Raw genomic sequence first — 22,125 nt, 5'->3', positions numbered from 1 at the left:
TAATACGATACTATAAATAATTTCTCAGTATGGCTGAGAACCGGTTCGAATCCAGCGGATATTAATTTGTTTCAAAGCTATACTTGAAAAACTTGTTTAGTCCAGTCAGTCAATGTATTTTATTAATTTTATGCCATGATGTGATAAAAATCTATATAATGAATTATTAGTTTTGTTAAAAAATATACATTACCAATTGTTAATTTTAGTTTTAATAGCGAAGATACTCTATCATTCGATATTATTCAAGATAGACGGCTAAAACTTCTGGCCATTATTGCAAAAATTATGGAGCATATAAAAGAATAGAGTGGGCAAGAACTTATAGTCCCTTTCGTGATATCGCATCTTAAGGGGCAATTCTTCGTATTTTAATTTTAGTTTTAGAAAGAATTTTTTTTCTGGGGGGGGGGGGGTATTTTCATTTCGGCGGGGGGGGGGGATGTCCCACCCCCCAAGAAAATAGTTATAAACCTTCCCGGGAACTATGAGAAGATTCTCTGTAAAGGAGAACCCGATCGGTTCAGCGGTTAGCGAGATCCTTCGCTACAAACAAACAGACAAACACACAAACACACACACAAACAGACAGACATCGTTCTACTTTGTATTATAGACTAGTTTAAAACCTTCCCAGGACCTATAAAAAGCTTCACTGTAAAGGAGAACATTATCGGTTCAGCGGTTAGCGATATTCTTAAGGACAGACAAAAAACGCTTACTACTTTATATAATAGGATGATAAATGTTTTTCTTTTAAAATCTTACAAGACTAGCGGCTACGCCCCTAGAGGCCTCTAGTGGCAATGTTTTTTTTTTTATGTATAATATCTAATTAGAGAAATAATTGGTTTATGTTTCGTTCAAGTCTCTTTTTCGGGAATGGTTATTTTTTTCTAGGGTCGATTTCTCTTGGAAGGGTGGTGGTACCCTCCCCCAAAATAGTTACAAACCTTCCGGGACCTATGAGAAGCTACCCTGTTAAGGAGAACCCGATCGGTTCAGCGGTTAGCGAGATTTCTCGGTACAAACACACAGACACACAGATACACAGACACACAGACATCCTGTTACTTTAGTATAAGGATGATAAAAGTTTTTTTTAAAATTATACAAGATGATTCCTTTGTCACTATTTGTTTAATTTTTGTTTTCTTGAAACCTTTTAACATTTTTGTGCTTCGCTACTAATAGATGTTGTCATCCTTGTTTTAAAAAAAATATATAACCAATACGTAACATCCGCAAAGGGCTAAATAAACAATAGACTTTACCTACTCAGAAAAAAATTTGTAAATATAGGGGAGTTTTTTTTCAATGTGCAGATCACTCCCTAATTAAAAAACTGTAAATTTTTCGTAAATAAAATATATAATTTAAGAATTGATGAAATAGTTTCAAAATGATTGGTCAAGTATATTTTGGTCTAATGTCAATTTATATTCTTTCTCGTTTCAGAGATAAATTTAATCTAGTGTGACACCATAGTTACCACCCCATCACCCTCGTAATGATGCTGTAATGATTAACATTTTGAGCTTCCCTAAACCATATTTATTAGTATCAGAAAACCGGTTATGGAAATTTTCGTATCAGTCGATTGTTTGACTTCCAGCTGAAATGTCGCTTGTTGTGTAAAATATCGACTGGACTAATTAAAAATCCTTAAAAAGTATCTCACAACAAAAACAATTTTGAGTGACATATAAATATATTTTCTATGTACTGTAAAAATCCCTAAAGTTGTAAATTATGCACGTTACGTTAATATATTATACACATAAACCTTATTTATTATATTTTATTCGTTATATTTTTTATCCACCATAAACTGCCGATTTTCTGCTTTTCCTCGCCAAATTAGACAATTTCGAATGGTTCGCCGCCGTTTCGTTACAGTTCCATATGGTAGCCCACTACAGCATATGCTAAATTTTAGCTTTTTAAAAGCGAAGCTTTTCTATAATTAGGGTCCGTCCGTACGTCCGTAACGGATAGCTTTTTTCGTTAATTTAGGCATGTTAAAATTGTCCTATCGCTTTCAAATTTTGCATGGTGATTCCTTTAATAGTTAGGTACGATTTAGAAAGCGTAGCAACTCTATAATCATCACCAAAATGTCCGTACGTCCATTTTAAACATGTTGATCTATTTTACTTTTTTAACAACAAATTTTTATGTGATCTAATCATCTGATTGATCTGATTTTTTGTATATTGATTCCTAGGATAACAAAGTATAATGTAATAAACGAAGCAACTCTATAATCAAGTCCTAAAAATGTAAGTATGTCCATAAACATTATCCTGAATCAAGAAGTTTTTCAACAATTTACTTACAATTTTGCTTTGACTCTTATACATTTTTATTATGATTATTTAGTTCTGACACTATACAAGTGTTAATGACCGTTTGTCCTACCGTTTCAGTGCCTCGCTTTTATGGATGTTGTCATCCTTGTTTACACATGTTTTACATGTTTTAAAAACAAATACTTTTATGGCTTAATGGCCCCCCACCACCACCCCCCTTGGAGGATGTGGATGGGGGGGGGGGGGGGGAGTTCAACTATCTTATTATCAATGCAATATCAATTTTCCTACTTTTTATTAGATTTAGAGAAAATAGGCTTACCAAGGATTACTCTTGCTAAAGGGAACTATCCACGAACGAGAGCAAGTGATTCTAAGCACCTTCCAGTATTGATATTTAGTATTTTTTTAGTGAATATACTAGGTTTATGTTTAATATTTGCTTTATCTACTAAAAAGTTATGTTTCATCATGTTTTTATATGAAAAAAACTTTTAAAACTAAATAATTTTTTTGGTGCAATATCATCAAATGTTTTGATAAGTTTAAACTGTTTTTTTAAAAGCTCTAAATAAAAGTATATTATTTTGATTGAAAATGTATATTTAGAAAAAAGGGTTGGTAACTTGTAATATTGTAAACAGTTTAATTAAAGTACTTTTGCTATGTATAGCATTTAATGCTTTGCCGTGTTATTTATTTTGTCCTTTGGACTCAACAAAGCATTTAATAATATTGCATTAAAAAACGATTTACATTTCAAAGTTTGTATCTCATGAAACTATAGTAAAACCCAACTTTTTAGTTAATGATACAAATATCAAACATAAACTTAAGCCGTATTCACTAAAAAAATACTATTGGTATATGCTGGAAGGTGCTTAGAATCACTTGTTCTCATACGTGCATAGTTCCCTTTCATAACTTAATTTAGATTCTATAGCACTATATGTGTGCATTAATAACGAGATGGTTGCATTACCTCCATCACACATTTATCACACATTATAAAGTTACTTTAATTACTTTTTTAGATGAAAATGGTAATGTTTGGAAGTGTTCTTGGACATAAAAATTTGGTTTATTCCAGACGTATATAAAAGTAAGCAGAGCACTCTAGACCTTTAACCCCACTCCCATGCATAATCGACTTACTCAATAGTCGAACAGGCGTCCTTTTAATGTTAATTTGACTCGCGAAGAGTGCATTTTGTTCTCCCACACCTACATAAATTTAGGGGGGGTTTTGACTTTAAAAAAAAAAACTTAATACCCCCCTTGGATATTTAGGAACGTGCAGACTCTTACCAGACTATAAAATGAATGAATTTGTCCATATTTTGGTATTTATCATAAGGAAAAAGGATAGTATTTATTTTGCTTTATACGTATGAATACATCCTATTATATAAAGTGGTAAGGTTAAATTTCTCATAGCTTAAGATTTCGTTAACTACTGAACTGATTGAGTTTTCCATTTTCGGGTCTCTGGTTGGTTTCACTCTATTAAATTCTTATACATATCTAAGCTTGGTTTTAGCCCATATTCCTTCTTTCCTTACTGCTTCGAATACACAGTAACCATGTGCTAGGAGCACAGCCGCTAGTTGTAAAAATATCCAATTTTGTATTAATTCAGAATACATTATTAAGGCTGTCTGTTTGTCCTGTAATGTTTAAATCATCTGAACACACTACAAGAAGGACCAAGAAAAAGGTAATTTTTATAAAGAGATGCTTTCTATTAGGGGGGGGGGGGGGGGGTTAATGCAACCATCTCATGCAAAGTTTGAAATCGATAGGACAATTCAATCATAGCTAAATTAAACATAAGAACTAAGGGGGAGGTCATTTTCTAGTAAATTCCGTAAAAGTGTGAAATGGTGTGTGTGTTATAAGGCCTAAAAATAGTAGTAGAACGATAAGGTGCTCCCTATTGTTCTATTCAATAGGGAATACAAATATATAGAGCACCTTATCGTTCTACTACTATTTTTAGGCCTTATAACACACACACCTTTACGGAATTTACTAGAAAATGACCTCCCTCTTTGTACCTTCGGACTGGCACTAAGGGGGGGGGGGGGGTTTTAATGCAACCATCTCGTAATCAGTGAGCAAATGGCACTTAAAATTCGAATTTCGCTCTGAACTTTTGCATGAGTAATCCTAGGTAGGTCTATTTTCCCTAAATCGAACAAAAAGTTGGCGGCTCAGCCGTTTAGCCGTTTTTTTTTGCCTATTTTCAGGGTAAATCCATCATCAATTACGTAGGAATCAACTTTTTAAAACATATTTTTGGTTTAATTTATGTTAAATGATAGCAATAACCATTTTTAAAACTTCTAGTACCAACAGCTACGGTCTAGAACCGTTTGATAGCGTTTTGGAGTGAAAAAGAGTATTATTTGTAGATAGGTTTCGTGACTAATTTGCAATATAGATATCCAAAAAATGACAAAATGGCTGAGCCGCCAGTCGTTGGCCGTTACTTTTCCAACTTTTTGTTCGATTTAGGGAAAATAGACCTACCAAGGATTACTCATGCAAAATTTCAGATGGAAATTCGAATTCTAAGTGCCATTTGCTCACTGATTACGAGATAGTTGCATTAAAACCACCCCCCCCCCTTAGTGTCAGTCCGAAGGTACAAATTAGTTCTTATCTTTAATTTAGCTATGATTGAATTGTCCTATCGATTTCAAACTTTGCATCATGATTTATGTAATAGTTAGGTACAATATAGAAAGCATAGCAACCAACTATATAATTGTTAGCAGAAAGTTACAATTTAAAATATGTTTATTTTTAACTTTTTGTTAAATTTTTTTGTATGATTTAATAATAATATTCTGCTGATTTTTGGAAAAAGATTTCTTAGGACAACAAGCTACAATATTATAGGTGAAGGGGGTGGGGGGAGTCCCCCAATATGCTTTACCCTTGCACACCCCAGGGCAGTTCGGAGCTAATGACTAATGGCATAGGCACTCTGATTTTCAAACTTTTTTTAGGGAGGTGGTAGGGGGGGGGGGGGGGAGCTGTAGTTTTAATATGACAACACAACAAAACTATAATATGTTCTTAACATTTCAGGCCAATGGCGAAGCAAATAATTTCTACACCACATTTAACACAGTTGTCTTCTCGCTTTAAATCTTTTACTAGGTAATTTTTAGTTTTTAAAGTTTTTACAATTAAGCTTAGTGTCTTCATTTTGTCTGCTTTTACTAAAGGTAGTTCCAAATTTTTGAATGAGTTAAAACCATTTAGGTCAAAAAAGGCAAATAATAAGGCATTGATAGTTTAATAGTAAATATGCTTAAAACGTAAAAAAGCATTTATTTTGTCATTTCACCGAGTAAAATAATAATAAGCCAACCATCCCGGACCCATTAAAAATAAAATAAAAACTTTTTTCTTTGTGCAAGGCTTCTTTCCTGTGAAGGTTTTTAAAAAAAAATATATTACCAATGCATAGTTTGGATTTCTATTTTTGTCCATTTAAAATTTTTTTATTTGTTTAGATACCTAATGATTTTATGTTTTGGTTTTGTAATTTATAAATTCATGTCTTGCTCATTGTACAAAATCGTATTTTTGTATTTTATCCCATTTTCAATCGATTCCTAGATTTTTAAGTTTTCGTGAATCAAAGGTTGCGTGATTTCCCTATTTAATCAAGTTTAATGATTATTGTATGACACTGCTCTATAGTAATTTTTTCCCGATTTCCATTCATAAGGGGGGGGGGGATTTAATGCAACCATCTCGTAATCAATGTATAAATGGCCCTTGGAATTCGAATTTCGATCTGAAACTTTGCATGAGTAATCCTTGGTAGGTCTATTTTTCCTTAAAAGTTGGAAAAGTAACGGCTGGCGGCTCAGCCGTTTAGCCATTTTTTGGCTTTTTTCGAGGCAAATCAATCACGAAACCTATCTCCTCACAATACTCTTTGCTGCTTCAAAACGTTTTCAAACGGTTCTAGTCGGTAAGGGCTGGTACTAGAAATCTAAAAAAATGTTTTTTTTTGTATCATTTCACATGATTTAAAGCAAAAATATATTTCAAATAGTTGATTCCTGCGTAATATATGACAGATTTGCTCTAAAAATAACAAAAAAACGGCTAAACGGCTGAGCCGTTACTTTTTCAACTCTTTGTTCGATTTAGGGAAAATAGACCTACCAATGATTACTCACGCAAAATTTCAGATCGAAATTTGAATTCTAAGTGTCACTTATGGATGTTGTCATCCTTGTTTCCATCTTTCTTAAGCATTAAGTTAGCGTTCTTTGATAAAAACTCTTACATTATTAGGTACGCATTTTTGAACCAAAAATTTTTCATTTAGTTCCTTGCTGCAACAGTGACCATTTGCTTTTAATATCAAATTCTTTGTTGAGGTAAGGTTAAATTGTACAATTAATTTCTATACATTTTAAATATCTTCAAATTTACTTTTTTCTATTGATACCTACCTAATATATTTTGTATAATTACTCCTCTTACAATGACCGTGTATACTTTTTGACAGTTTTAATTGGAAAAATAAAAAAATTTCTGGTCAATTTATGTATTTTTTTAAAACTTTCTGCAATGTTTCTAAGTTTATTTCCGACATACAGTCACAAAAAGCTTTTTGTCTTATTTTTAGTCTATAATGTTTTTTTCAACACAGTTTCGTATCATTCAGAGATGCCAAAGCACATTTAAATTAAGCTGCTTGCGCATGGCCAGAAGTTTTAGTAGACAAGCTATTCTATAACACTATTTTTTGTGTGCCTTTCATTTGTCTGTCTGATACAATGTTTACTTTTTTCTTGTCAGTACGGTAGTCGTTCTATGATTTTTTAAAGCTTTTGGTATAGATACATGTCTAAAATAGGGGGAGGGGGGGGGGAGTGCTCTTTTTTGAAACAAATCACAAAGAAAAGAACTGTGAGTATATAACGGAGGAACTGTTAGTTTTGCTAGGTACCAAATGCTAGTAAACATGTTGCTAAAGTCAAGATTACACTAATTAAAATATTTATCGCCTCCCAAGAAAACAACTTTTCTACCAAATAACGGTTTCACACATTTCCTTGTTAAAGTTTTAAATTTGGTGGTATGTTTCTGAACTAAACTTTTAAAACTATAATTTTAATCAACCGAAAGGGTAATTTTGTTTACTAAAATTTTTGTTTCTTTTTTATTATCTATTAAAAGCAGCATAATACCTGAACATAATAATTTTTTGAAAAAGAAGTTTATTACAAATAACCAAAAAAATGGCTTAATTTTTGAAAATAAATGGTGGTTTTGGAAGTTGCGCTGTTGTTACTTTCTTCATTTTTTTTTATATCTGAAATCATAGTGCTTTTTTTTAGCCAAGATCTTTTGACTTTTATTTTTGGTTTTAAAAAGTGTCACATCTGGTCTTGCCCCCCCCCCCCCCCTCCTGGCAAAAACAATAACAGTGTAGAGTTTACTATTTAACTCTTTCTGTCCGTCTAAAATGTAAAGAAATCTTTTCATTTTTATCTACATTTTTATCCTTAAATTAATACTAATGTTTCTTTTTATTTTAGGTGTTTTTGGTTGTGCTGTATTGATAAGAAATCCAAATGAATAAAATCAACATTCTACAATTAAAGGGGTTCAGCAACCTTTTTATATTCTTAAAATAATGGATAATATTGACAGTGATCATATTGATTTAAGACAAAGGTATTAAGTGTGATAGAATTGAACTTGGTGATAAAATTTCAAGGTTAGCAGAAAAGTTAAAAATGAGTGATAAACTGTATCAAGATCCTGTTACAGCTAATGAAGTTCTTGATAATGATAGGAAACTAGAGTTAATTAATTGTAAAGACATGGAGATTTCAAGGTTAAAATCAAAACTTATAAACTACATTGATAAAGTAAAAGAAAATCAAAGAAAATTAAAAAATGATATTGCTAATAAGGATAAACTTGTATCTAATCTAAAATTGGAGTTAAAAAAGAAAACTAGTGATTATGTTCAAAAAAGTAACAAACATTCTGATCAACTTGAAAAATTAAAGGTGCAACATAAGAAAGAATTGAGTGAAGCTCAAGCTTTTGCTCAAAACAAGCTAGAACAGTTAAAATCTCAAAATGATAGGATTGAAAAGATAGTTGAAAGAAGAGTAATGCAGATGAAAAGCATAGTTTCTGTCAGCAAACAGATTCGTAGTGAATCCAAAAATCTGCAATATTTTAATGAACTTCAGCTGGAGGAAATAAATGAATTGAAATTGACCCAACAGTTGACTCAAACACCTTCTATTCAATCAAAAGATAAATCAACTGATTGTTTGGATTTAAATCAAGAAAATTCCTCGAGAGAAGGAAGTTGCGAGGATTTGAGACTTGAGCTGAAAGCAAACATATGTGCTAAAGAGAAACTAAATAAATTAGAATCTGAAAATGAAGAGCTTAAGAATTTAGTTTCATGCAACAAGAGTTTGATCAACAGTCTAAGAGCATATTGTAAAAAATATCGTGAAAAAAGTGAAAGTCTTGAAAAAGAAAACAAGGTTATGACTGAACTTAATGTAAGGACTCAGAAGCAGGATCAAGTAGATAAATCAACTGATTGTTCTGACTTACAGCAAGAAACTGTGTTTATTTGTCATGATTTGGAGGAATTGAAAAAAGCTAAAGATCTAGCAGAGGAAAAATTGTTGAATTGTGAAACAAAAAATTATGAACTTCAAAAGACATTGAATTCTAAGATTGATTTGGCTAAAAAAGTTACTGATCTAGCAAATAAATTTCGCAATAGCTGTGATAACCTGAAAAAGGAGAACAAACTCCAGGCAGATGAATTAAATAAGCTGAAATTCAAAGAAGAACAGCCACATCAAGAAAGGATTCTGGAAGACAAATCAACTGATTGTTTAGATCTAGAGGAAGCCTCTCTCACAGAAAGGTATAATCAATTGCTACAAGAAAAATTGTCAATTGAAGAAAAGTTGAAGAGTTATGAAAAAGATAATGATGAACTTAAAGGTTTAGTGTTAAACAAGTCTGAATTGATAAGAAATCTGAGAATTCTTGGAAATCAGTTATGCAAAAAAAATTCTGATCTTGAAAGTGAAACTAAAGCATTATCTGCTAAATTAAATCAGCTTCATATGAACCTCAATAATCAGTCAAAGAATAAAGGTGATCTAAATTGTATAACAAATAATGATGCTGTCATTAAATCTGAAGTGCCAGCAGAAGATAAATCTTTAAAATATGATGATACAACTAAAGTCGATGTAGATGAATCTAAGGTTAGTAATGGAAATGATTATGTAGATAGAGACCATTCTGAATCTGAACAGGATAATATAAAGAAGAATAAAAAGATGGCAGTTGAACACAATCATGCCAAGGCGCCAAAGAATAACCAACAGAAAATTATTGGAGATATTGAATCAAAAGAAACTCTAGTAATAACACATAAAGTTAACCAAAAGAATACAGTAGAGCTTCAGGAGAATAATAAAAACCTATTAAGAGAATTAAATGAAAGAACAAAAAGAAATAAACGTTTAGTTTTGCTGGGCAGACAGTATAGGGAGAAATGTAGAAATCTAGAGGAGAAAATTAAATCCAAAGATGAGAGTATTCAAGTTTTAACAGATCAAGTTGAAAGCTATCTTTCCAAAGAGAAAGACTCTTCTGAGATTCTAAAAAACTACAGTGCTTGTAACATGAACATTTTAAAGGATAATGAAAGTCTGAAGAATAAACTTACAAAGAATGAAACTATAATTTCTAGTCTAAGATCAGCTGGAAAATTGTTCCAAGAAAAAAACAATGCATTCAATTTGAAAATACGCTCTAAAGAGATTAAAATTGATAAACAGAATTTAGAAATTGCTGCATTAAAAGAAAAACTTACCCAGAAAGAATCTGATGAGGCTGAATATGCCGAGAGCTTTGAGATTCAGCTAGAAAATATCAAGAAAAGATATGATGAAAAAGTGAATACTATGAAAAAGTCTGTAAAAGATAAAACTATCACTGAAAATGAACAAAAAAACCTATTAAATGCCCTCACAGAGCAAAATAGTAAATATGAAGATGACCTTATAAAAGTTAATGCTGATTTAAAAGCTCTGAATGAATCTTTGAGCAAAGAAGTCGAGTCAAAACAGCAATTAATAGAAACAGTGTCAAAAATAAACACTGAAAATCAACAAATGAAGATAAGAATTCAGAAACTTATAGCAATAGCAAAACGTTTAAAGGAGAGATGTGAAACAACAGAAGACTTATTTGAGGTTGAAGCTAAAGAAATAAATGAACTAAATGACAAGGTTTATCAGCTTACTTTAAAGAATAATAGTCTACAGGAAGAAATCAACAGGTTGAATTTGGATTTTTCACAGGAAAAATATGATCTTCTAAAAACCAAAATTAAGAAAGTTAAAATTATAGGCAGGTGGTTTAGAGATCACCTTTTCAACCTCTTGAAAGATCAAGAGTTTGGATTTCATCAAACTTTAACTTCCAAATGTCTAGTGGTGAATTATTCATTTAGACAACCTGTCCATATAGATTCTGTTGTGCCTAAAACTGAGACAGAACTTGATGTAGAGAAAGACCCTGACCTGAATTTAAGAGCTAATGCAACAAAATCTTTCGCCTTTGCATCGCCTCTTGAAATTGATCAACAAGGGGAATCCCTTTACAGTTTGTTGTCACCATTAGGTACATTATTTCAACTAAAATCCTCTAAAGATCTTGGTGTCGTCAAGAATGATGAAATAAAAAATATGGATGAAATTGATTGTGGTACAGAAAAAAATACGGTATCAATTGCTGAAGTTACTGAGACCTCTGTAGTTATCAGCAACAGTAAAACTGAACACTGTATCACAAGCTCCAAATGTGAGGTTTCTCTGTCAAGTAGTGATATTTCTCTGTCAGAAGATGAAGAGGATATCAATTATGATCCTACTGACACTGAGGACAAGAAAACTGTTGGTAAACAAGATCACGATTCAAGTGTTAAAATTGGTCTGAAGAGAAAATCCGAAGAAACCGAAGTTGCTGGAAAGAGAAAGAAGAATGGGAATGATTCTGGATTTGTCGAATCCTGTGACAAATAAAAATCAGGTAAATAGTTTTTAGTAGTGAAGCTACTCTATAATTCACTTTGTCTGTCAGTCCGTCCGTCAGTCCGTAACGCTATGGGGGAAACGTGATTTTGATTATTAATTGGGGTGCTAGATCGATTCCTAGATTTTTAGGTTTTTGTGATTTTCTCTATTCTTAATCAGTATTGACGGCTGAAACTATTAGGGTTTGAATATGCTCATATTCTACATATTTTCATCAAGTTTCATTAAGATTTGTTTATTAATTGCAGTGCTAGATCTATTCCAAGATTTTTTAGTTTTCCTGATTTAAGGTTGCATATTTTTAAAGGGTTCGTGATTTCCCTTTTTAATCAAGTTTAATGATTAGTGTATGACACTGCTTTATAGTAATTTTTTCCCTGGCATCCATTCATAAGTTTTAAGCTTCGCTACTTATAGATGTTCTCATTGATTTATTATTTTTTGGTAAATCAGCCACACAGATAGACATCATATTAATTCATATACGGATTAAAAACAGAAAGCCTCTAATATTTTCTTTAAGATCTCGCTGAAATAATTAGGTAGGTATTTCATTTTAGGAAAGCTTCACATAGGTCCTGAAATGGGTTTGTGTAATTTATATTTCATTTGAAAGTTTTTGGTAGGTTTTAGGTTATTTTTCTGACTTTTCTTATAATTTAAAGCTACTAGATGCTTAGGGCGAAGTCCCAATTAAATAAAAATATATTATTAATTCTTTAAGGTATTTGCTGAATCTGATCCTTTGAATTGAAAAACATGGCGTAACAGAGAAAATTCAACATTCAAAATACTTGAGGTAAAATATAGCTTTGTGGGACTAAAAATTTCATTAGTTATTTCATTATTATCCAAGCTTAGTCTGTGTGGATATTGGAGGTCTTGATTTATTATTTCTATTTTCTATACTATTTTCAAATAGTCAGAGATGGGGATAATTTTTATGAATTTCTTTTCTGATTATTAGAAGATTCGAATTTTTTATAAGGATGAATAAATTACAAGTCATAAGGGGGGGGGGGGGGGGGCGTAATGACATTTATTCGTAATCCGTGAGCAAAATGGTCTAAAAATTTAGCTAGACCCTTCAAACTTGGTATATAAGCCTAGTCCTATAGGTATTACATCTAAATGGCAAAAAAAAATCAAAAAAATTTTATTTTAAGGTCAGGTTAGGTAAGAAAAACCCTGCGGAAATGGGGTTTTTAGGCTTTTTTTGGTCTATTTTGATGTGGAAACTTACTTTAAATTGTTTTTTCTTAGGGTTTTAACTAAAATACACTGTATCTATTCATATGGACATTATTTAAGATGATTCAGCAAGTCAGGGACCGACCCCAGGGGGCTAGGTGGGACCGACCATGCAAAATCTCAGACCTGTAAATCTTTTTTTTAGTTGGGTTCCTTTGTTGACTTTTAGTTTTGGTCTCAAAAAGTGGCACATCCGCCTCCCCCCTTTATTTTGTTTATAGGTTTTAAAGATTTCCTTCGGGTTAAAGTTAGCTTCCATTGCATTAGCTTCACTTGTCCCTGACTATACCCCCCCTCCCGTCCTCAAGCACCTCTAGCAAAAACTTTAAGTAGAATACTCAGGCTGGCCACAAACATACTATTTCCACTATTTCCACTATTTCCACTATTTTTGCATACTATGCAAACTATTCCAAAAAAATATGCTATTTCCACTATTGTCCAAAATTGCATACTATTTCCACTATTTCTTTGGATTTCAGATAAATCTTCAATTTTTAGGTAACTAAAACAAACTGATTTTTTTGATCATGAAAAGAAAGCCAAGTAGCAGGTTTCATCGCATTTTCACAGTATCTTTTCTGCGGGGGGCTCTAACCCTGCGGGGCAATCATTAACACTTATCTAACCTAAATGCCTATCTATGCTACTGTGAAAATGCGGCAAACTCGCTACTTTGTTTTCAATTTTTTTTTAGAAATGTTTCCAGAAGAAAGTAGTCTTTCAGTTCAGATTGTTGTACCTTTATTGAAAGTTATTGGTATTTCTACATTCAATGTAAAGATTTCTCCTTTTAAATTTTAATATCATTGAGGAGTACTTTTATTATTAAATGATCCTACAGGTTAATGAGGTTTATGATTAACTCCTAACAAACTAATATAAATATAATGTGTTTCTCTATGTCATAAGAAAGATCCTCTCATTTTGTTGTAAAATATTTATTATTTGAACTTTTATTATTATTATTTATTAAACCATTTAGGAGGGGATATTTACCCCCCCAAAATAAAAAATCTCTAATAAAAAATTTTTTTGCGCTCTTCGCACGCATTTTTAATACTATATATTTAACAAAATTTAAATTACCCCCCCCAAAAATTTTTCCCCGGGGGTAAATTTTGGGAGGGGTAAACTAAATTTACCCCTGCCAACAGATTTCAGAGGGGGTAATTACCCCCCCCAAGCAAATTTTACCCCCGGGGTAAAAATTTTGGGGGGGGGTAAAAAAAATTTGCGGCGCGCTTCGCGCGCCATTTTACCCCCCCCCAAAAACGAATTACCCCCCCCTTAAAAAATTTTTAACCCCCCCAAAATAAAAAGCTTGGACGCCCCTGTCAGAAACTTTACCTTTATTTATTATTATATTTGAACTTTCAATTTTTTTATATAATATTTCTTTTTAAAATCACGATATGAATTATGACACTGTGCACAACAAAATTATTTTACTAGTCCAAAATTTTTAATAGTCAATAAACAACGTATTTTTTTACTAATTCTTAGCTCATTTTTTTTCAGATTAGAATGTTGGTGTTTGTTACTATGTTTTTCAATCTAATAAGACAAGAAAGTAATGGTTTCCTGATAGCTAACCAACATTTTAAGGCCCTATAGTGTTTTAAATGCTTGCTATTTCTTACTATTTTGTTTAAAATGCATACTATTTCATACTATTTTTAAAAAATTTACATACTATTGCATACTATTTTTTAAAATTTTACATACTATTGCATACTATTTACTTTTTTTTTGCATACTATTTTATACTATTTTGAAAAAAAGTCTGTGGCCACCCTGAATACTTTGATACTATCGTAATTAATGTAACAATAGTTTAATAAGGGGGGGGGGGCGTAATGACTTTTATTCATAATCCATGAGCAAAATGGTCTAAAAATTTAGCTAGATCCTTCAAACTTGACATATAAGCCTAGTCCTATAGGTATTACATCTAAATGGCAAAAAATCCAAATATTTTTATTTTAAGGTTAGGTTAGGTAAGAAAAACCCTGCGGAAATGGGGTTTTTAGGCTTTTTTTTGGTCTATTTTGATGTGGAAACTTACTTTAAATTGTTTTTTCTTAGGGTTTTAACTTAAATACACTGTATCTATTCATATGGACATTATTTAAGATGATTCAGCAAGTCAGGGACCGACCCCAGGGGGCTAGGTGGGTGGTCCGCAGGTGTTAAGTGCAATTTTCCCAATACATATGTTGTGATACATCTAATTATAGGTTTTTTAGGTCAAGGAACTCAAATTTAGAGATAAAATAAGCATTAGACTATTCTGAAGCTAGCCCCAGCGGGCTAGGTTGGTGGCCCGCAGGGGCTAAGTGCATTTTTTCCAATATATATCTTGTTTTATATAGGTTTTTTAGGTCAAGAAACCCAAATTCTCAGCGAAAATTAGCATTAGACTAACCTGAAGCTAACCCCCTGGGCTAGGTTGGTTTTCTGCAGGGCTTAAGAGCATTTACCTAACCTAACCTAGAAACTTACTTATATTTTACAGGTTTTTTTCTTGAATAAACTGTCTCTATTAATGAGGACTTTATTTAAAATGATCCAGCAAGTCGCGGAACGACTAATCTGAAGCTAGCCCCAGCGGGCTAGGTCAGTGGCCTGCAGGGGTTAAGTGCATTATTTTCCAAAATATATCTTGTGATATATCAAAATATAGGTTTTTAAGGTCATGAACTCAAATTCAGAGCTAAAATAAGCATTAGAATAATCTGAAGCTAACCCCAGCGGGCTAGTTGGGTTGCCCACAGGGCTTAAGTGCATTTTACCTACCCTAACCTAGAAACTTACATTCAATATTTTATTTTAGGTTTTTTTTTCTCGAATAAACTGTCCATTCATGAGGACCTTATTTTAGATGATCCAGCAAGTCGAAGACCGACCCCAGCGGGCTAGGTGGGTGGCCTGCAGGGGTTAAGTGCATTTTCCCATTATATATGTTGTGATACATCCAATTATAGGTTTTTTTTAGGTCAAAGAACCCAAATTCAGAGCTAAAATAAGCATTAGACTAATCTGAGGCTAACCCCAGCGGGCTAGGTGGGTTACCTGCAAGTCTTAAGTGCATTTTACCTAACCTAACCTGGAACCTTACTTGTTTTTTTAGGGTTTTTTTCTGGAATAAACTGTGTCTATTTATGAGAATATTATTTAAGATGATCAAGCAAGTCATGGACCGACCCCAGCAGGCTAGGTGGGTGGCCCGCAGAATTTAAATGCATTTTTAAAAAGTATGTGCTGTCATACATAAAATTATAAGTTTTTTAGGTCCAGAAATTCAAATTTAGAGCTAATAATAGAATCAGACTAATCTGAAGCTAGCCCCTGCGGGCTAGGTGGGTTGCCTGCAAGGCTTAAATGCATTTTTTACTTAGATACACAGTGTTCAGTCTTAAAGCCATCATTTAAAAGATTCTTCATACAGGAGGCTGACACAAGGAGGTCCCCAACTTGCTGGATCATCTAAAATAATGTCCTCATTCATAGACACAGTTCATTCAAGGAAAAAATCAAAAAATAAATAAGTTTCTAGGTTAGGTTAGGTAAAATGCACTTAAGCCCTGCAGAAGATCTACCTAGCCCGCGGGGTAAAGCTTCAGGTAAGTCTTATGCTAATTTCAGCTCTGAATTTGAGTTTCCTGACCTTAAAAACCTATATTTTGATATATAACAAGATGTATATTGGAAATTAATGCATTTAACCCCTGCGGGCCACCGACCTAGCCCGCTGGGGCTAGCTTCAGATTAGTCTTATGCTAATTCTAGCTCTGAATTTGAGTTAACTGACCTAAAAAACTTATAATTAGATGTATCACAACATATACTTTGGGAAAAATGCACTTAACCCCTGCGGGCCACCAACCTAGCCCGCTGGGGTCGGTTCCCGACTTGCTGGATTATCTTAAATAAAGTCCTCATTAATAGACAAGTTTATTCAAGAAAAACATGTAAAACTATAAGTAAATTTCTAGGTTAGGTTAGGTAAATGCTCTTAAGCCCTGCAGAAAACCAACCTAGCCCGGGGGGGTTAGCTTCAGGTTATTTTTCGCTCAGAATTTGAGTTTCTTGACCTAAAAAACCTATATTTTGATATATAACAAGATATATATTGAAAAAAATGAACTTAACCCCTGCGGGCCACCAACCTAGCCCGATGGGGCTAGCTTCAGAATAGTCTAATGCTTATATTAGCTCTAAATTTGAGTTCCTTGACCTAAAAAACCTATAATTAGATGTATCACAACATATGTATTGGGAAAATTGCACTTAACCCCTGCGGGCTACCCACCTAGCCCCCTGGGGTCGGTCCCTGACTTGCTGAATCATCTTAAATAATGTCCATATGAATAGATACAGTGTATTTAAGTTATAACCCTAAGAAAAAACAATTTAAGGTAAGTTTCCACATCAAAATAGACCAAAAAAAAGCCTAAAACCCCCATTTCCGCAGGGTTTTTCTTACCTAACCTAACCTTAAAATAAAAATATTTGGATTTTTTGCCATTTAGATGTAATACCTATAGGACTAGGCTTATATGTCAAGTTTGAAGGATCTAGCTAAATTTTTAGACCATTTTGCTCATGGATTACGAATAAAAGTCATTACGCCCCCCCCCCCCTTATTAAACTATTGTTACATTAATTACGATAGTATCAAAGTATTCTACTTAAAGTTTTTGCTAGAGGTGCTTGAGGACGGGAGGGGGGGTATAGTCAGGGACAAGTGAAGCTAATGCAATGGAAGCTAACTTTAACCCGAAGGAAATCTTTAAAACCTATAAACAAAATAAAGGGGGGAGGCGGATGTGCCACTTTTTGAGACCAAAACTAAAAGTCAACAAAGGAACTCAACTAAAAAAAAGATTTACAGGTCTGAGATTTTGCATGGTCGTTGCTTTATAGGGGTACAATATGGAACTGTGAAGAAACGGCGGCACAACCGCCGTTTCCCGCCGAAATTTTTTTTGCAATTTCTCGGCGGTTTTCGGCGGTTGCGCCGCCGTTTCTTTACTGTTCCATATTGTAACCCTATAAAGCAACTGCCATGCAAAATCTCAGACCTGTAACTCTTTATTTAGTTGAGTTCCTTTGACTTTTAGTTTTGGAATCAAAAAGTGGCACATCCGCCTCCCCCCTTTTAAGTCCCTCTCTTCCTGCTTAGTTATAGATTGGGTTTGAATTTAAAAAAATGTTGAAAAATAGATCTAAAGAGGACTATCCACGAACGAGAGCACATGATTCTAAGTACCTTCCAGCATTGATCCTAAGTATTTTCTTTCAGAATATAATAGGTCACCATTACCCCGTCCCGGATTTGAAAAATTTTGTTAAAATTTTTGCCCCCAGCCAAAATATGGTTGATTTATGCATAAAAATGACCCATGCAAAATATTTTTTCTGTAATGCAAAAATTGCGACGGTACAAGCACTGCAAAGTTTTTCAAATCTGCAAAAAATCCCTGTTTTTATGGCTTTTTTTGGGCTTTTGTACCATCCCAATTTTAAAGATTTTTACGAAATTTCAATTCGAGTGTGTTGATATATACCTGAAATTTACCAAAAAAAATGGGGGCAGTCTCAATTATAACATATGAAGGTGTAGCAAGTAATCTTCCAAAACAAAATTGTCAAATTGCATACATATATAATAGGGTTGGGCCGGATACTTTTTTGGATGGATATTGGATATCTGGCTGATTTATAATGCCGGATATCCGACATCTTGCCAGATATCTAGCAAATATCCGGTAATTTGGCCGGATATCTGGTTATTCGGCCGGATATCCGGTAATTTGCCGGATACCAAATATGTTGCATTTTAAATCATCCAGATATCCGGTATCCGGCCAAAAAAGTATCCGGCCTACCTCTATTATATAAGTATGAAATTTGTTTGATACACAAAACTATCCCTTCTGTAGATTAAACTTAGAGGTTGAAACGTTTATACACTTAACTTAATAAACCAACCAATCAAAATTCAATAAAATTCTCAAAAGTTGTTAACCTAATGAATTAGAAAAACAGTTATAAAACTTTGGAGACAAGTGAAATAAAAAGTTCAATTTCCCCTCCCTCTCTGAATTATACCAGAGTGTACCAAAAGTCTAATAATAACTAGGGAGGCAGAGCACAATGGGCTGTTAATTACACTAGTCCCCAAAGTTTTAAAACTTTTTCATTTGTTTGCTCAACAACTTTTTAGATTGTTTGAAATTTTAATCGGTTTAATAAGATGTTCCAACCACCTATTGTAATCAACAGTAAGGGTCTCCTGTAGATTAAGACTAGAAGTTGAAACTTTTAAACACTCAACTTAATAAATCAACCAAATAAAATTTACTGAATTTCCCCAATGTTTTAACCCAAATGTAAGAAAACACCAGTATAACAATTTGGGGACTAATTTAATAAACAGCTCAATGTCCCCTCCCTCCCTGAACTGTACAAGAGTGTATCACAAGTCTAATAATAACTAGGGAGGGAGGGGACATTGGGCTGTTTAATACACTAGTCCCGGAAGGTTTATAATAACATTTTTTTATTTCTTAGCTCAACAACTTTGGAGACTTTTTTTTAAAATTATAATTGGTTGGTTCATTAGGTTTAGTGATCAAACGTTTCAACCACTATGTTTTCAACAAAAACGAGTCAGTTTGTGTATCATCATGGGATATACAAATAAACTAAAAAGCCATTGTCTTATCCCTCTAGATCTCTGTACCCAAAGTCTAATAATAACACTTTCATTTTTATTACGTAACAAGAAATAACATGTTACTGAAGTATCTAAGGGATAAGACTATGGCTAATGAATGGATGTACATCCCCACTAATAATACACAAAATTAACCCTTCTGTAGATTAAAATTAGTGGTAGAAACGATTGAACACTCAAATTAATAAACCAATCCATCAAAATTATTGAAAGTCCACAAAGTTATTAAGTCAACGAATAAGAAAAGGTTATTTTCAAACTTTTAGGACTAGTGTATTAAATGGCCTATTTTGTCCAATCTATTTCTGATACTTATTAAATGCAAATCTTTTCTATAATATGAGTATGAACGAACTCCGTAAAGGTTAGCTCTTTTATTTAATCTAAGCAAGTTGAAATTTTTTGATTGAAAACTTTGGTTGATGATTCCTGTAACAATAAGGGTTTAGAAAGTGTAGCAACTCTGCAATCGGTACTTCTGCATTATAGCTTTAGTTTTTGATATATTAAAGACGTGAGTTTAATGCAAATTATTGCCAGTTTCCCAAGTGCCAAGTCGAGCACACCCCCCCCCCCCCCCATCTTCCGACCTTGAAAAAAGGAAGGGATACTTTCTAGTTTGTTTCTTAATTATATAAGGTCAGGTTAGGATAGTTTATAATGGGTACCAGGGACCCTTGCAAGTTAATATAAGGAGGAAGGGGTTGTCAGTGATCAAAAGACACTTTGAGGGAAAGCACCGAACATCTTTTATAAGCTGAGACATCTTTTTCCATTAAGTCAATACAAAATTAACAGAGATAAACAATGAATAATGACACATAAAAAGATAATGTTAAAAATTATCTAATTTTCACAAGAAGAGCTTCTCTATATTACTTTCTAGTGGTAACGCTCCTAAAGGACTTTGGGCACCTGAGAGAAGGGTCGATCCTCTAATTTTATTTAAGTGGTAATAACTGAAACATTCCCTGGATCTATCAGAAACTTTACTGTAAAGAAGAAACAATTGCATACATATATAATAGGGTTGGGCCGATACTTTTTTGGCTGGATACCGGATATCCGGTTGATTTCTAATGACAGATAATCGTTATATGGCAAATTACCAGATATCTGGCCAAATAAAAGAACATCGGCCGAATAACCGGATATCTGGCCGAATAACCGGATATCCGGCCAAATAACCGGATATCCGGTCAAATAACTGGATATCCGGCCAAATACATATATTTGCCGGATATCCGGCATTATATATCAGCCAGATATCCAGTATCCGTCCATAAAAGTATCCAGCCCAATCCTATTATATATGTATGCAATTTGACAATTTTGTATTTGTAAGATTACTTGCTACACCTTCATATGTTATAATTGAGACTGCCCCCATTTTTTTTGGTAAATTTCAGGTATATATCAACACACTCGAATTGAAATTTTGTAAAAATCTTTAAAATTGGGATGGTACAAAAGCCCAAAAAAAGCCATAAAAACAGGGTTTTTTGCAGATTTTAAAAACTTTGCAGTGCTTGTACCGTCGCAATTTTTGCATTACAGAAAAAATATTTTGCATGGGTCATTTTTATGCATAAATCAACCATATTTTGGCTGGGGGCAAAAATTTTAACAAAATTTTTCAAATCCGGGACGGGGTAGTCACCATATATTATTAATATATTGACGAGAAAATTTATGTTTCACCATGGTTTTTTTTAGGTATTTTAATTGATTTTGAAAACTTTTATGAAGCTAATTCTTTTATAAAATGGATATTTGATGATACATATGCGAATACTCGTGTTATATAGATTGTAAATTAATCCATATTAGCATTAATTTAAACCTACATATGAGATATAGTAAATGTGCTTTTGACTTTTTTTTATTTTTATCATTTGACAACATGGACAATTAAAGACACTCCAAACTCAACAAAACGTTTGATAAAATTTTAACGAAAAATTGTGGACATTTTTTACTTTTCTTCAACTTGAAGTGGTGAAACATAAATTTTCTTGTCAATATATTAATTATTGATATTGACCTATTATATTCTGAAAGAAAATACTCAGGATCAATGCTGGAAGGTACTTAGAATCACGTGCTCTTGTTCTTGGATAGTCCTCTTTTGTCCTGTGTGTATGTATATTGTATAACTATGAAAATTATTTTTATTTTATTTAGGTTATGAGGCATTAATGCTGAGTTGAAAAATTTTGGCGAATCAATATATCAAAGTGCTAACAAGACAACTATTTATAAAACAAAACATTTAATTCAAATTATTCTTGTGATAATAATTTTAAGTATTTTGCTGTTTGAAAACTTGACAGGCATAGACAGATGAGACACTTGTTGAATAAAGTAAACATATAGGAACTAAAAAAAAGAGTTACAGCTCTAAAATTTGGCTTGCTTTGATAATGCACAATGAGCAACTGTGGAGAAACGGCGGTTTAACCGCCGTTGCCGCCGAATTTTTGCTTTTTCTTACCAAATTAGACAATTTTGAAGCATTTGAGACAAAATTTATTTTTTCAACATCAAAAAAATCATTTTTACAAAATCAACAAAATCATTTTTACAAAAGAGGCTTGAAATATTACCTATCAAGTATCAAGTAAAAAAATTGATTTTTTAATGAAAAAATGATGTTTGAATCAAAATTGTCTAATGTGGCGAG

At 32.9% G+C, this 22,125-nt stretch overlaps 1 protein-coding gene across 2 annotated transcripts; it reads left to right on the top strand.

The window, feature by feature from the left end:
- The first annotated feature begins 3,344 nt into the window (after nucleotides 1-3,344).
- On the top strand, nucleotides 3,345-21,908 carry LOC145334339 (uncharacterized). Of its 2 annotated transcripts, XM_080179770.1 has the most exons (7): nucleotides 3,345-3,414; nucleotides 3,966-4,029; nucleotides 5,409-5,480; nucleotides 6,670-6,721; nucleotides 7,889-11,441; nucleotides 12,171-12,245; nucleotides 21,627-21,908. In XM_080179770.1, exon 5 carries the CDS (start codon nucleotides 8,090-8,092, stop codon nucleotides 11,432-11,434), a length of 3,345 nt encoding a protein of 1,114 aa, XP_080035896.1. In that variant the 5' UTR covers nucleotides 3,345-3,414; nucleotides 3,966-4,029; nucleotides 5,409-5,480; nucleotides 6,670-6,721; nucleotides 7,889-8,089; the 3' UTR covers nucleotides 11,435-11,441; nucleotides 12,171-12,245; nucleotides 21,627-21,908. The 2 variants fall into 2 exon arrangements, with proteins under 2 accessions (XP_080035896.1, XP_080035903.1); XM_080179777.1 differs by lacking the exon at nucleotides 6,670-6,721.
- The last annotated feature ends 217 nt before the right edge of the window (nucleotides 21,909-22,125 follow it).

This window comes from Acartia tonsa, chromosome 2 (assembly GCF_053477335.1).
Source record: "Acartia tonsa isolate MP-2025a chromosome 2, ASM5347733v1, whole genome shotgun sequence".
In the NCBI taxonomy this organism is placed as follows: domain Eukaryota; kingdom Metazoa; phylum Arthropoda; class Copepoda; order Calanoida; family Acartiidae; genus Acartia; species Acartia tonsa.
This window is presented reverse-complemented; position numbering and strand designations above follow the sequence as displayed.

Excerpts from the sequence above, each read along its gene's own strand:
- LOC145334339 (XM_080179777.1), top strand. The coding sequence starts at position 8,090 with ATGAGTGATAAACTGTATCAAGATCCTGTTACAGCTAATGAAGTTCTT.